The 12,789-nt window shown below is 36.7% G+C and overlaps 1 protein-coding gene across 1 annotated transcript; it reads left to right on the top strand.

Annotated features, from left to right (window-relative positions):
* The first annotated feature begins 1,314 nt into the window (after positions 1-1,314).
* LOC121424825 (zinc finger BED domain-containing protein RICESLEEPER 3-like) lies at positions 1,315-10,824 on the top strand. Its single transcript, XM_041620626.1, has 5 exons — positions 1,315-1,639; positions 6,129-6,509; positions 7,698-8,240; positions 8,900-9,163; positions 10,159-10,824. The coding sequence occupies exons 1-5, from the start codon at positions 1,430-1,432 to the stop codon at positions 10,672-10,674; spliced, it is 1,914 nt and encodes a 637-aa protein (XP_041476560.1). The 5' UTR covers positions 1,315-1,429; the 3' UTR covers positions 10,675-10,824.
* Positions 10,825-12,789: the final 1,965 nt, after the last annotated feature.

Here is a 12,789-nt window from a genome sequence, read left to right as displayed (position 1 = left end):
CTTGTCAGATGTTTTATTTGACAAGTAATGTTTTATCCGACAGTTACTATGGTAATGGTGACTCTCGACCAATCATAATCAAGGAAAGTTGTCAGACCTGACAACTTGTCGGACAAAAACATTGATGAAACGCTTCCTAGTTCTATGCATGATGTGTCTTCATGAATATTCAATGAGGAATCTGATGTCATATCCCCATTCTTTTGTATTTTATTACATAAAATAATTGATTAAAAATTTATCTTCTAAGAACTAAAAATATGGATTTCCAACTGATTCAATGCATAAGATATTCATTGCTGTACCTTATTTTATTATAAGGGGGACATATATACACACATGTAAAAATATGACATGATTATGATTTCATGTAATAACATAAGAAAAAGGAAATGTCACATCAGAATATTCATGGTGACATGAATATAACTGTTTAGTTCGCAAAATATTGCTTGACTTTAAAATTCAATAACTTTATCATCAGATTTTGATGAAATTTCCAGCATTTTGCTCACTTAATTTTACTCTATTCAGATATAATTATTTTCAGCCCGGATTACCCATTTAATAATATCAATGATATGATGATAATGATCATAACTATGATAGGATGCCTAGAGAGAGAATGGCTACTGACAGCTAGGCCCGGCAGCCATATGAAGCCAAGGCCTATAAGAAGTCTACTTGGCTTGTAATTGTTTGGATTTCGTTCAGTGAAAAAGCCCATACTGAAATTCCCTAATCAGGAAAAAGGGGTAGATCAACAGCCTTTATTGCTCACATGATGAGGGGGGGGGGGGGATTTCACCCCCATCAAGATAGAATACTTCAACACATCACATCAACTTGTAATGACATATTTGCAATAATATTTTAAACCTATATACTTAAGTCATTTGATTCGGTTGATAAATTTGTGCAGGAATATTGCATACCAGTATGTTATACAAGCCTTTATTTAAAAAAAACGAAAAAACAGGCGGCCCTTATTGTCCTTCAATTTGCAGACGGTAACCTTAGCAGACATCCCTAGACTTTGTGCCAGTCTGAAATTGAATAAGAAAGCGTTTTGTGTTATCATGTAAATTGAATAATTCCCATTTTGTCTTTAGAAATATTTCACTTCCGTACATTTTTATTCAAATGAATTTATATATTATTAATAGACACGTGTTACCTACCGTATGTATTTTTAATACGAATTTTCGTTAAATTCCGTAGTCTCGATGAACTTTGATCCGGTTGCGCGCGCTGCGCTGCGCTGCGCTGCATGCACTGATTGTGTTGTCGTTTAGACTGCTCCTCTCGATCATACGTTATCACGCACGTACTACGTGTCTCCGATATCAGATCGTGAGCAAGCGGGAAGCCGACACATCGAAAATTTGATCGATATTTTTGACCGAACAAATTTCACTAAAGTTCTAAGATGGAAGAGACCAAAATCTCCACGATTATTCCGAAGACACCGGGGAAAAGAAACACCCCAACCAGGTCTCAGGTCTGGCAGTATATTACCTGCGATATAGATGCGAAAGTTGCTCGATGTAATATTTGCAACAAAACAATGAAGTACACAGGCGGCACTACAAACTTGCGTTATCATCTGACTGCGTCCCATCAAATGCAAGAATTTGAGGTACGTACTTGATGTGTATTATATCGCGTGTAGTCGTCCTATCGACACGATCGACATGTGAATTCCAAATCGGTAATTTATATCGGTTGCAATCAGAGATTTTATTTTTATATCAAGTTGAAGCTTGACAATTTTCTGAAGTGTTTTCAGTGTGTTTGGTGAGTGAAAAGTCGTAATTTGAGTTGCATGACGTACCGGTACTCTGGGTGAAGAATTAAGATGTCCACCGCATCCGCATGCAAGTGTAATCGTGTGCACATCTAACGAGTATGCCCTAGTATCAGATCGAGTCGAGTCTCGGCGCGGCCTCAACAGATTTCTCGTTGTCTTCAATGCAAGTTCAGGCTCAGCTCGGCTCGGGCCCAGCCCCCGGTGTCGTGGCGCCCGAGCGTTCGGAAGCTAGCTGGCAGCCGTCTGTTTCGAGGAGTTTTTTAACATTTTTTTTTTAATCCTCGTACACAGACGGCTCGCTATCGTGCAGCCATCATTAGGGGCTCTTCAATTTTTGTCTTTAATGAATAAAAATTTTGAAAATTAACGCGACCAAGGCAAAATGCAAATTTTTTTTCCCTCTTGGCATTAATTGCCAAAAAAAAGAGAAAAATGAAGTTGAAAGGGACAAAAACAGTGACTTACCTTGGCTGTCGCGCAAATTCACTTCCCCGTTTTATCGGATCTTAAGTATGATGGGGGGACCTAAAGCTACGCACTTTGTTTACAAGCGATGTAAAATATGCCAACTTTTATATTTGAACAAATCATCTTTTACTAATTTGTGGCAAATATTCTAAAGATCCTTAACCAAAAAGAAAATATCACAAAACTCACTAATACGAAAATCCCGTCATGTTTTCCGAACACCTCTTGAACTCGCCGCCCGATGTAGAAGGGGTCCTAAAGCTACGCACTCGATTTATCATGCAAAAAAATAATATTTTCTGTGCCTCAATTTTTAAAATTTGCTCAAATTATGATAGTATAATATGAAATTAAATCGAATGTAACTCAAAAATTCTAAACAATTGTGGGTTTTCTCTGCATTTAGAGATTTACTGCAGCCCATGTAGAAAAAATTGAAAAGGAATCGTTCGTCACACTGCAGTCACAGTTCCACACACAGAGTGCGCATTTGCCATTAAAAACTGCATGCGCGATGAGTGGTGCGTAGCTTTAGGACCCGCGTAGCTTTAGGACCCCCGACCATACATAAACATGGCCATTGAGTCCCCTTTACAGATCGCGCTAGAACTTCCGTCTCTGACTCTGTATTTGGTGAGTGAAGCCAACGGAGTTCAGCTGAACAACCAACAAAACAGAGACCGAAGCTTTTGGTCTAGGACTGTGGGAGCAAATCCCTGTCCCTGCTTACAGTGCTGTCCTCTCGTAATTTTGCCTTGGGAAACACTTTCAAGTCTTATCTTGATAAATTGATAGTATTGCAGAAAAGGGCAATACGGTACGACTTATAACAACAAATTCTAATTAGATATCTAGGCCTAGATCTAGACATCCAATTCCAAGATGATGGGGTGTCCAAACTTTGCGCACTTTTCAAAAATATTCATCACATCAGGCTTACATTTTTTCACAAAATATTCATAATCTATACAAAACCAATTCAAGAAATAGTTACCACATTGACGGCAAGATTGTAAACTATGAAATCATAGACGAAAATGTTAAGTAGGTCAAGGAATCTCAAAATTCCATTCCGGTCGGCGAATGCTGGAAAACCGTTCAGAAAAAGTGTGACCCAACTTCAGGGACCAAAGTTTTTGTGGAGATTTAAACAAAAACTCAAGCTTAAAAAGTGAAATATTTGTATCGGATTGATGGCAAAATGGTATAGAATTGGTTATAGTACCACATTCAACTCACATTTTTGATGGATGATTTCTGCTTGCAAAATGGTGATATCGTGATGCTTGTTGAGAATATCAGATTTCTTCAAAACGGGCGCTAACGGTGACAAATTTGCCAATCTTTTGTCAATATTTTCATGAATACTGAACTCGTCCTGAAGAAAATTAAACCAAAGGGTAATTTTTCATGTTGGTGATGCCAGATTTTAAGGATATTGGCTAGTTTTTGAGATAATGAGTAACCCTCCACGAAGTATGGACATGCGCGAAGTTTGGACTCACAGCCATACTCCGTTATTTGTTTGTCTGAAAATGCTACCACTTGACTTAGTGACCTTGTCCTTGTGTCGAATTGTGAATTGTTCATGTTCAAACTACAATCAATGCCCCAAGAATGTACCTTAAATTTTGAAAAATTATTTCTTCAGAATTCACAAATACATAATTATAATGATACACGTCAAAAGGGTCTTATTCATCAGCCATTTGCGAGAACAAATGCCACCCTGACCTCCTTTCATGGAACAACTTGCCTGTTTATATAAAAAATAGTAAAATCATTTTCATGTTCTTTCTTGACAGATTTTGATTATTTTCCATGTATTTTAAGTTGATGTATTTGCATTAAGTTAATCATAATAACCTACTCAGAATTGATGTTTATACATATGTGCATACGAGGGTGTGCGTGTATATATGTGTGTTTGTAATAGTTTTCCATTCTATTTTAGCATCTTAACCTTATATATATTTTTCTCTCCTTTTGTATCTTGTAGATTAGTATATCCTATGTTTTATATTAATATTAATCCAGGGCCCTAATCACAAGCTTTGCTTTTAAAAGGGTCCTAAAACCAATTTGTCTATGCTATAATCTAATTGATGTATGTTTATTTACTCATTTATGTTGTATGTATATCTATTTTGATTATGATGTGATGGTTTTGCTGTTGAATAAATAAACTTGACTCGACTAACTTGACTCGTGTTATTTAACTTAGCCTATATTACTCACTTTTTTAGTATCAGTCTCAAAATTGGTGATTTTTTTAGAGCCAACATGGTACCTCACACGTATAAATAATTTGCTGCCGATACGCGCAAGGGTCCGAGCTCAGACTCAGAATTGTTGCAATATTTTGATGTTCTTTGAAATCATAGAAAGCTTATGATAAATATAACTGAGAAATACTGTCATGGTTCACTTTTGCAAAAATAAGAAAGTTTGATTTCCGGAGGGATTGGGTACCCAGCATCTCACTGTCCACATTTCATTTCTTATTAATCTTAGTCATGAAATAAATTAGATCTATTCATGATTTTGTTCTGAGCACTAGAATGTAGATTGTCTCCATGGTTGAGTACACATCCGCATATTTTGCCTCTGCTATTGGTTTTAAATATGAAGTCTATTTTCCAGTTCATCACAATAATTGAAGTTTTATAGAGGTAATCTTGTGACTTTCTGCTCAAGTATCGATATCAAGATAATCTTTTTTTTTTCTAGTTTGAACTGAGGTCCTGAGGGTCATAAATAGATTGTGAAAAAGTGGAAGGGGTTATTTATGACCCTATTAAACTCTTGGTGGACACTGGTGAGACAGGTTGGATGGGGAGTCTTTGGGGACATTGTCATGTTTTTATAATTAAAAGAGTTAAGGCAGATTTCTTGACTGGCACATATAAAGCCTATTTTTTTGTTTATAATATGAGTGGTGATTGTATATTATGCACCTAATATATCAGCTTTTCATTGAAGTATTTATAATGTTATGTTATTGCCAGCTTCAGCCTTAGCCTATTTAGGGCTGAGCAAGACTGAATTGTGATATTGTATCATATTTCATACATGTACATTGAGATACATTGAGCTTAGCTTATAATTGCCTTACTTTAAATTCTTAGATTTTTTATTGCTGCTGGGACTTTGGGATGGCACTAATCACAGTTTATCGGTGCCAACCTTGGGGGCTTCTCAATAAAAATGCCAATCCAGTTTTCAAGTATTACACTTTTCATGTATTTCCATTTGCTTTCTTTGAAGGCCTATTACCCCTATACCCCCCCCCCATGAAACGAGTTTAAAGTAGAAAATTCCCTTATCATTTTTTTTTCTTCTCATTGTTGCCACATGCTATATAATCACAACCAGAAAAGGATACCCATTTTTATGCACTTGTTCAGTGGGGCATCTTTACAACAATATACATGTATTTAAACACCAGTCATGACATTTGATGATGAAGTCCTTTGTAATTTTCTGTAACTCCATTCCTCAAATTTACCTGATATCCAAAATGTATAATTAATAAATAGAATTTTCAGACTGATGATGTTTGAAACTTGACACGTATTCACTTCTTTGAAAGAAATATGTTCTGTTCATTTTTTTGTCTTCAAGTCATAATCATTTACTGTTGAGTTGAGTTTCATTAGGATTAGAAAGAAATATATAATAGAACATTTATAGAATTTGACTGATGATTCTTACAGATAACGGAAAATAAACAAAAAAGTCATTCGAAAAATATGAGATCCGGACAGATATGTTTTATGCAGAAATAAAGTTCATAATTGGTGAAAGTTTAATATAGATTTTTTTTGTTTTCACTGTCTTGGTCATGAAGGTTAGTGGGCCATCTGCGAGAGTTTACAAAGAAGGGGGAGAATGGAAGACAGGAAGAAGGGTTCGTACAATCAAGTCTGGTCCAACATTCCGTGTGAGCGTAGGTGGATCCCCATCAAGCAAAAGCTCTTCACGCGGGCACAATGTAGCACTGCAGTCCACCTCAGCATCCAGCACCATAGCGAAAATTACCTGTGGCCCAGAGAGATCCAAATTTATCCACTCGCATGTTGTGATGCTCCTGGCTCAGAGCCTTCTACCAGTGAGCATGGTTGAAGACGAAGGGTTCATCCGGTTTATCCAAGAGATGGAACCTGATTATCCCATGCTTGGCAAAAAGGTAGCACAGTCAATGTTGATGGGAAAATATGAAGAGGCACAGGTAAGTCATGCATTGTCTTGGAAAAAATGATTTAAAGGAAACCAAAACCTAAGAAGAGAAGCAATCTTATTGGAATGAGTAAAATGAGAGGAACAATTTAAACAAAAGTTTCATCAAAATTGGTAATGAAATAAGCAAGTTATGGACGATTAAAAAGTCTTGTACTTTCTATGTGGATCCTCAAATTGGCAAACGTGCTTCAAAATGGCTGATTTTGTGGACAACTCTCCATTTGTTTGGTACACAAATTTTCAGGTTTTCCTCATCTTTCAAATTGCATCTTGCCTCCTTCAGATCACAACATATGGGAAAATATAATCCACACCATATATGTCAAGGTCAGGAGGTGATAATGTGAAATATGTAAAATAAAGGGGAAAATTTGAGAATATGTGTACAAAACAAATGGAGAGTTGTCCACAAAATCAGCCATTTTGAAGCACGTTTGCCAATTTGAGGATCCACATAGAAGGTACAACAAGACTTTTTAATCGTCCATAACTTGCTTATTTCATAACCGATTTTGATAAAACTTTTTTTTAAAAGGTCCATCTTGGTTTTGTCTTCATGTGATTAATCAAAGGATATCATGTTCAAACATTGTCTTACATGTACATCTCGGAAGAAAAGCCCCCGTGATAGAATCTAATGAAAGACTATTCAGTTTGATTTGGTGATTTTTGGTGGGTATGGCAGTCATCATATTTTTCACTCTTCTGAACATATTTTGTCTTCTTGGTGGCACTATGTATGCCCAAGAAGAGTGAGGTAAATGCAGGTATTGCCTTCAACTGTATCTGGGTTGTTAATTCATCAAATCACCTCGAAGCAGAAAAAGTAAACATCTTTTCTTTGGTGGACAAATCTATACAGCTAAACACACATTTAACCTTTACCAAACACAGCAACATTTTGTGCATTATAAACATCTTGTTGTTATCATAGCTATTTAAAAACATACTAAAATGTGTTATATAATCCATCCTAATCTAATTTGTTAACAGTTCAAAAGAGAGTAAGATTGTAATAAATTTGTGAATAAAACAGTGTTCATCTGTGATGATCTGTCTATAGTTGAACATTACATGTATGTCATTTCCATTTTATTGTACTATGGACAATACAAAGATCTATGTTCAAAGATTTTTTTAAAAAGGCTCATAAGAATATTTTTACTCCTCATACCAGGAGAAGCTGAAGATCTGCCTCAACAAGGATGCCAAAAACTTTGGTCTCGTGTACGAGATATGGACTGGTCATGACAAGAACAATTACCTTACTGTCACTATCCACTACCTGACACATCAGTGGAATCGGGAGTCTTGGGTGCTGGGAACAGACAGGGTTTCCACCAAGCCCTCCACCACAGAGATAAACATGTGCATCCGTAACTTGATCAGTCAATACCAACTCTCCCTGGAGAGCATAACCGCTGTGGTCAACCGGCAAGGGATACTCAAGGTTACACAAATCAACAAGGTTGGGGAAGCTCTGCTCTGTGACAGCATGAGCTGTGCAACGGAGAAGCTGGAGCATTGTGTCTCGATGGCATTGCTGTTGCCTAGTGTGAAGGTAGTATTGGAGGGTGCAGCCAAGATGATCAACTATTTCTTGCATAATGAGGAACCCAATGAGAAGCTGAATAAGGCAAAAGCAGAGAGCAAACTGAACATAGAGCTACAAGACTACAACAAGTCATCATGGTTGGGCATTGCAGATATGCTACAGAAGGTGAGAATTTTCTCATGTTGGATCTGTCAATTGTTTAAACTTATGATACTAATTTAACTCTCTGAAACACACACTAATAGTGCGTAATCAACCGGAAATACTTTCTACCAGTATCACAGGATCTTCAGGAATTCCAAGAATGTATTATTTATTAAAGGTGGTAACTTTTGAAAGGGGAGGTTAGACACATAGAATAATCTCTCTTTAAAATAGATACTTTCTTTGATACTCTGGAAACTTTGTCTAATTCAAATATGTCTGGACCACAGAGATCATTTTGTGTTTTACTCGTAAATGAAAACATTTTGCATATTGTGTGTTTTGAATGGCAGATTGACTTGGGAAATTTTTAAATTATGGAGAGTTTAACTACATTTATTCACAGCCCAATATTCCCCCATAGTTTGCACAAGTGATGGATGATTTATAGCCAGAGATATCCTCTATACACAAGGTTGATGAAATCCTGAATGGTTGTCATTTGTAGAGTCCCATGATTTCAATGTTTTGAAGATATTTGGAGATTGAACTATTTTTGGTTGGACCCAACCATTCAGATCATACGAACATTTGATTAGGCTTACTGGTACAAATTACAGGACCATCAATTCTCAGCGTAGTCTGACATAATTATTTATTCATATTTCTTCTCATTCTAGGTCCTTGCTTTGCAAGACGAGATTGAATCTGTGAAAGCCCAGGATGAGAAGAACCAGCTGATGTACCTCAATGATTGGGAGGGTGTCGCTCAGTTGGTCCATTCACTTCAAATCTTGAAGGCAGCCTTGACAGTCTTGGGTGATCAGAAGAGTGGTTCCGTTGCCTGTGTCTTGCCAGTGGTTCACAGCATGCTGCAGCATTGTGAGGGTCGAGAAGATGATGGCTCTATGCTTTCTGAATTTCTCACAGTAATTGCCAAGGAGGTAAATTTAAACCATTGTTCAAATGGCCATCTTCAGTCAGAAAACAGTGCAAAATTCTTGATTTGAAAAGATGTAATCATTGTGAAATGCAGTGTGTTCTATGTGTTCTTTGCCTGTTAGTGAGAAGCTATAAAGGAAAATGTGTTATGATTGTGCATAAATTTTAAAGCTGATTTCCACGGGGAAAATGAACCCGTGATGTGGTATTTGGTATTATTATGATTAAATAAAGAAAGTTCATAATTGATGGATCCACCAAGGCGCCCCCCCCCCCCATTCCTTTGTTGACTTTACTGTGAATGCGGGAATTTTTGCGTTGGTTTTATTTTTTCTTGGCTCTATCCATCAGTTATCAATAAATTGGCCCTTATTTGATTTGGTTACACTTTGTAATTCCGAAGGTTCATAATTCCAAAGGTCTTATATTCCGAAGGTTCGTAATTCTGAAACACGTAAATTGCCTATACCTCGATGTTCGTTAATCCGAAAACGTAAAAGGGATCGTTAATCCGAACATTTGTGGCGATAATCCGAAAAACGAAATAAGGTTCGATGTTCTGAATGTTCGTTAGTCCAAAAACGAAATAAGGTTCGTTAATCTTTACGTTTTCGGACTAACGAACCTTTGGAATTAGGAACCTCATTTCTTTTACGGACTAACGAACCTTCGGAATTTCGAACCTCACTTTGTTTTTCGGACTAACGAACCATCGGAATTACGAACCTTTGGAATATCCGAAAGTTCGGAATAACGAAGCTTCGGAATTACGAATGTATGAGATTTGATTTTACTACTCATGTAAATAACACAGGTACATGTATTGTGAAAATAAGAACTTATGAGTCTGTTGACCGAGTCAAAAATCATTTGAAAAAAAAATAGCACACCAATATATAAATTGCTTTATTAAGTGTATGTGTTATTTTTTGACAGATTCTAAGTGAGTCATGGCCAAGTCTTGTATTAAGTCTTGTATGATTGCACCTTATTACAGGTTCGGGAGAAATGGGATTTAAATGCCATCATGCCTTCTTCAGTCACAATGCTTTCGGCACTCCTAGACCCACGTTTTAAGCAACTCAAGTTCATTGCAGATGATGATAAATTGGATGTCATCGATGCACTCAAGCAGCTGGTAGTGGCAAATGCCACTGCAAATCATGACTCTGAGGACTCTGCTACCAACAGTGTCTCACCATTTTTGTGTCTGTTCGGTGAAGATGAGTTCAACAGCAAGCCAGAGACTACTGATGCAGAGGTCACAACTTACCTGTCCTATCCACCCCTTTCAAGAGACATGTGCCCATTGGACTGGTGGAGAATGAACCAGGGTAAATTTCCTGAGCTGTCGAAAATTGCACGATGTTATCTTGCCGTACCTGCTGTTATCCAGTCTGGGAGTGATATCGTAACAGGAACATCCAAGATGGATATGAAAAGGGCCCTTCTGGATGTGGACACTGCTGGGCCAATCATCTTCTTAAACAAGAATTGGTCCATCCTTTCATAGGCCAACTGCTTAGGACATAGAAAGGGCACTTTCTGCGTAAACAGACACTGCTGGATCACATATCTACTTGAACAATAAATGGTTCATTTCACCAAATAATGAAAACATACAGACACTGCTGGGTCACTCATCACTCTGAAACAAGAACCAGTCCATCTTTCTACCGGCCAAGTAATTATAGAAAAGCTGAGTGAACTCATTGCAATCATTTTGACTTTTTGTGAATAATGTATTGAGTCAGTCATTGCAGTTAAGTGCAATTAATGCATGAAATTTTAATCAGCACAATCCATGTTTTCAGACCATGGATTTAAATCCACCTAAGCTGTGAAGCAGAATATACTAAAGGATCACTATAACCAAAAGACAATACGAGTGTGTAGTTCTGAGAACGTTGCAAGCAATATCAATTCTGATTTTTGTTGCAACAAGCCCCATCCCTCTCCCCAGTAAGTGAGATGACCAAAATAGCCTTGTACAGTGAAGTCAGTACAATGCATATCATGTAAATATGTTGTGTACATGTTCATACATTTATTATCTTGTCTTCATTCAAAGGAGATGTATGTATATATATGTTTTATTGCCGTACGTTAAAGAAATGTGCCTTTTATTTACACTCATTCAATTTCACCTATTTGTCAAAAACTTTTACTTTTTAACTTTGCTTATGTGTAAATGTGCAGACCATCCCATACGAATATTGAATGCAGTTAAACTGATTGCTGTCATTATGGTCCATGCTGTCATTAACCTCATTTTATTGGCTTATGGAAAACCCGTTTTCTTTTTCATAACTTTCTTATATAATTTTAAACAACAAAGTGTTGGGGATTTTTACCCATTAGCATTTCGACTTCGATCGTTGTATAAAATACTACTCTACAGATTTTGTTGATGTGAACAGAAAGGACAAATTCACCCCAACGAAAAGTTGATTTGAATAAAGAGAGAAAAATCCAACAAACATAACAAGAGGGGGCGTCATGGTCTAGTGGTTACAACTCTCATCATTCAATCAGAGGGACGTGGGTTCAAATCCCACTTATGGTGTGTTTTCCTTCAGCAAGAAATTTTTATTTTTCCCACATTGTGCTGCACTCGATCCAGGTGAGGTGAATGGGTACCTGAGTGGTAGGATTTATTCCTTGAATGCTTTAGCGCCTATGTGGTAGCTTAGCTACAGCCGGGGTAATAATATGATACCAAGAATCAAGCGCGGTAAAATATACATGTATCTGCAATTATATTAGCTGTATTAACATAGAACATAGTATTATTATTATAATGCTAAAAATTTCATCAGAATCAGATGTAAAATAAGAAAGTCATGATATTCTGAAGTTTTTGTTTAATCTCACAAAACAGTTATATGCACATCCTGTTCATTATGCAAATGAGGTGGATGATGACATCATCCACTCACTATTTCTTTGTCACGATAATCCCTGAATATGTAGGATTACAGTTATGAAAGTTTTATGTTCAGTCAAGTTGGTCCTTATTGTCACATCAGAAAAAATTGAAGATATTGTATAATTTGTATAATTCAAACAATAAGACACAAAAATAATGAGGGACATCACCGACTCGTTTATTTGCGTATCACCGAGTTGTGCATATACATTGTGCATATACATATGTTTTGTGAAAAATATATACAGTGCGCCCACAAAAACGAAACCGAGATTTATCGATGATTTATCATAACTTAGTCACAAAGACAATCAACAAATGACCTACCATTGTAAAGCTTAGAATCTCCTCTTTTATCTGAAATTACTTAGATTATTTCTCATTCACGCATGAGTGAGCAAAAACAATTTGAAGAGGGGATACCCAAAACTCATTTGGCGGGGGGTATCTGGGTTTCAGAAGGAAAACCACATATTTTAAAAGTTCATTATCTCCCCTTTAATTTGATACCTCGATTACAGAAAATGGTCAAAAAATAACAAATTTCTGGTTATTTGTAATAAGGCTTGAATTTCAGTAATTTCAGAAAATGAAGAGGTTCTCCAGGCTTTCGTTCAAACTCACTTGACACTCCGTTTTGTTGACGATCAGCCATGCATTAAGTCTTTTGTTCACCATGAAATAGCTTGTGTGGGAAAC

This window comes from Lytechinus variegatus, chromosome 1 (genome assembly GCF_018143015.1).
Source record: "Lytechinus variegatus isolate NC3 chromosome 1, Lvar_3.0, whole genome shotgun sequence".
NCBI lineage: Eukaryota > Metazoa > Echinodermata > Echinoidea > Temnopleuroida > Toxopneustidae > Lytechinus > Lytechinus variegatus.
This window is presented reverse-complemented; position numbering and strand designations above follow the sequence as displayed.

Bases quoted from the DNA above. Each gene is read 5' to 3' on its own strand.
- LOC121424825 (XM_041620626.1), top strand. From the start codon at position 1,430: ATGGAAGAGACCAAAATCTCCACGATTATTCCGAAGACACCGGGGAAA. The intron at 8,241-8,899 runs GTGAGAATTTTC...TTCTCATTCTAG, and splicing joins TTGCAGATATGCTACAGAAG to GTCCTTGCTTTGCAAGACGA. The intron at 9,164-10,158 runs GTAAATTTAAAC...ACCTTATTACAG, and splicing joins TCACAGTAATTGCCAAGGAG to GTTCGGGAGAAATGGGATTT.